Source organism: Bactrocera latifrons, unplaced genomic scaffold (assembly GCF_001853355.1).
Source record: "Bactrocera latifrons isolate USDA-ARS-PBARC rearing strain unplaced genomic scaffold, ASM185335v1 scaffold_12, whole genome shotgun sequence".
Classification (NCBI taxonomy): domain Eukaryota; kingdom Metazoa; phylum Arthropoda; class Insecta; order Diptera; family Tephritidae; genus Bactrocera; species Bactrocera latifrons.
In genome coordinates, this window is record NW_017534630.1 from 1,715,415 (window position 1) to 1,718,930 (window position 3,516).

General features: G+C 31.6%; 1 protein-coding gene across 1 annotated transcript; it reads left to right on the forward strand.

The window, feature by feature from the left end:
• Positions 1-895: 895 nt before the first annotated feature.
• On the forward strand, positions 896-2,828 carry LOC108978295 (regucalcin-like). The gene is made up of 4 exons (XM_018948489.1): positions 896-997; positions 1,449-2,031; positions 2,107-2,227; positions 2,509-2,828. Exons 2-4 carry the CDS (start codon positions 1,449-1,451, stop codon positions 2,699-2,701), a joined length of 897 nt encoding a protein of 298 aa, XP_018804034.1. The 5' UTR covers positions 896-997; the 3' UTR covers positions 2,702-2,828.
• The last annotated feature ends 688 nt before the right edge of the window (positions 2,829-3,516 follow it).

The following is a 3,516-nucleotide window of genomic DNA, read 5'->3' on the forward strand; positions in this document are numbered from 1 at the left end:
TGTGGGCGTAGCAGTGGTCCAATTTCGAACTCGTAATTATTTTGTACTAAGAAACTCGCATACGAAGATATAAAATTTTTACTTTAATCATAGACGAACGGAGATACAGACATTCACTCGGATTTCGACTTTGTCGTCATCCTGATCATTTATATGTATATAACCCTATATATCTATCTCGCTTAGTTTTAGGTAATAAGTATAACTGTTAAGTGAGCCAAACTTTTAACAATAGGTTGCAAGAGTATAACAAAATTTTTAATATCGTAATTTATATGTAAACGCCATAAGCAACATATGCCTCAAACTGCCCATAACCAAAAATCAAATAATTATTCGTGATTATCTTCTGATATCAAACCTATTTGCCAATAATATTTCTCAGAGAACCAAGGAGAAAGAGAGCACAATTCATATAGTGAGGGCGATTTAAGTTTCAGGAAGGGTCGACTTACAAAGCTGCTACTTATAGTATTGAGAGTACTTTCTAAATTTATTGATGTTGTTAATGTTTAAATAAAAGTTTAGAATAGATTTCTTCTTTCAGAGCTATTATTATTTTTAATAATATACAATTTTATTAAAACTATGGAAATTTAAAAATAAATTATCGAAATCTCTCTATGTCTACTATCTTATCAAACTATCATTATGAAAAGTCATTGTAATTCGCATGACATGCTTTTTCAATGGTTTAGCTTATAGAGGACGTCTAGTAAAGTATATAAAAGTAAATTTTATTATCTCAAAAACAATAAAACAAGCACTGTCATATATATATATTCCATATATTCAAAACATTCAAATGAGACTTCTGTAGTATTGAGCGTTCTGTATGGACGTGAGAACAATAAGGTTTATCAAACCGAGTGTAGCAAACCAAAAGACTCCTAGCTGCTTATAAGTATACATAACAAACACAACTTGGATCAGTTGCTTTATTCATTTCTAACAATTAAGTGCTGCATTTTTTGGCTGTAAAAGTAATATTTATAAGGTAGTATATTAGGTTATGGAGTGGTAGTAATAAAAACGGGTCTAAGTACTACCAAAGGAAATATTAATTGCCAAAAAATCTTAAAAAGGGTGACTTGACCAAACTTTTAGTTTTGAGTAGAAAAAGAACAAAGAAATTAATACGAAARWGAGATTGAATCTTGTGWATTGAAATGCAGGCTAATTWATAAGCGTAGCAAAGACAACTGATATAAAATAAGAGATATGCAAATAAAGAGCGAAACACAGATGATTATACCGCTTTAAAACGGCAATCWCTTTTACTTATATTAGACTCGCTTTTGTTATATTAGACTAGATTAACATTTTATAGATTTAGCCTGTATTTTTTTAAGATAGAGAGTTGTTAGAGTCGTAAAATTTGCTTTCGTTAATAAATATCTTACATATCGGAATACCACAATATTCAAGTTTATATTTTTTATCATTAGATGTCTTATARAGTGGAACAAGTAACCGACTCTTATGCATTTCTCGGTGAAGGACCCCACTGGGATACTGAAACACAAAACCTCTACTTCGTCGATATTCCAAACTCCACATTGCTACGSTATGATTACAAAGAGAATAAAACCTATAGAGCTAAGGTAGAGAATGAGAAACAAACTTCCTTCATTATACCAGTCGAAGGAGAAGTTGGCAAATTTGCTGTAGGCTGTAGCTCTCGTGTGGCTATCGTAGCTTGGGATGGTGTGGCRCCAATTGCAAAAGTGGAACGTACTGCCTATACACTGCAAAAAGGCGACGAAATTTGTAAACATAAGTTTAACGACGGCAAGGCCGATTTACGTGGTCGCCTCTTTACTGGTACCATCTACGGTGAATTTACAGAGTCTAACCCACTTGCTGAATTGTATCGATTTGAAAAGGGGCAGCCAATGGCAGTTATAAGGAAGGGAGTAACTATTTCTAACGGTTTAGCATGGAACGAGAAAACTAACAAATTTTATTATATCGACTCAAAAGATTGTGAAGTTACCGAGTATGATTATGATTTGGAAACGGGCGCGATCAGTGAGTTAACATTATATAAAGTTATATATTTAATATTCATATTTTCTTTTCTATTTCTATTACTTTTTACTAAAGGTAACCCTAAAGTAGTCTTCAAAAATACCGACCATCTGCCCGATGGCATGACTATTGACACCGAAGGAAATATTTATATTGCCACGTTTACCGGTCATACGGTCTATAAAGTTAATCCTAGGTTAGTATGAAGKAAGTTAAGTGACTCATAAAGACAGTGTAGGCAAAACCTATATTAAGTAATTTCAAATGATCTTAAACAGTTTGATATAATCAGATGATTTGTTAAAATTTTTTATTTAGTATCTACTTTCTTTCGCATTTTAATCAGTTGTTTTACGTCTCAAGGATTTGGGTATTGGTGTTCAGATCTTTATGATTCTCATATTTAATATTACTTTCCAATTGAAATCACTAATATCTGTAATGTTTTATTMATTCCATTCCATTTACACACATCAGCACTCGAGAAATTTTGCTGGCAATTAAATTGCCTACTAAGCAGATAACTTCTGTGGCCTTTGGTGGACCAAATTTGGATATTTTATATGTAACTAGCTCGTCGTATAACGGTGAACCTGCTCCAGCTGGATTCACGTTTAAGGTTACTGGTTTGGGTGCTAAAGGATTTCCTATGAGGAAAGTGAGAATCTAAAACACAAATGGTATATATGGGACAAAGATTCCAACTAAAGCCAATAATATTTGTCGCAATAAATAATTAAAGCAATACAATAAATACAATTTTATTTACCGTTATATGRAAGTAAATAATTTCAATATGAAATTGTCTATTATTTAGAAATATTTTGTTGAGTTAAGTACAAGAAAGATGAAACATAATTTTTAACAAGATAAGATTTTGTTGTTATCCCTGCACTTKATAAGTATAAAACAACGTTTTATGTAACTCTGCTCTAGAAATCAAATTTTGGGCAGTTTTTTGAATTTTATTTAAAACAAAAAAAGAATACAGAAAAAAATGTTATAAAAAATTATTAAAAGTTAAAATATGTTAATTAGAGGGGTGGAGAGACAGGTGTAAAATTTTTTTTTTCAAAATTCTAGAGTACAATACCCCTTTAAATATGGCTAGCTAGCAAGATAAAAAAAGGTGGTTGCCACGTATTTGCAATAAAAATATATTCTGAGAGAAATTATCGGAAGAATTTATCTTATTTATCTAGTCTTGATAGGTGCCAATTTTTAAAAATTAAAAKCTAGTTAATCTGTAGGTGAAGCCCATAGACATATTCATACTCAGATTTGCCACTATTTAAGGGGYTACATRGGTTTACGGATTTAAAAATCGATTTTTTATTGTYTTATTAAATTCTRCAACACCTCCAGAATATTGTTCTAAATTTTCAAGTTGCGTAATAGCTTCGGAGAACGTGTGCGCTCGAAGCTAGCTAGGCGCAGTCTTTAAACGCATTTTTCTCGAAAYTGTGTTTTCGAAGTCGGTTGTAA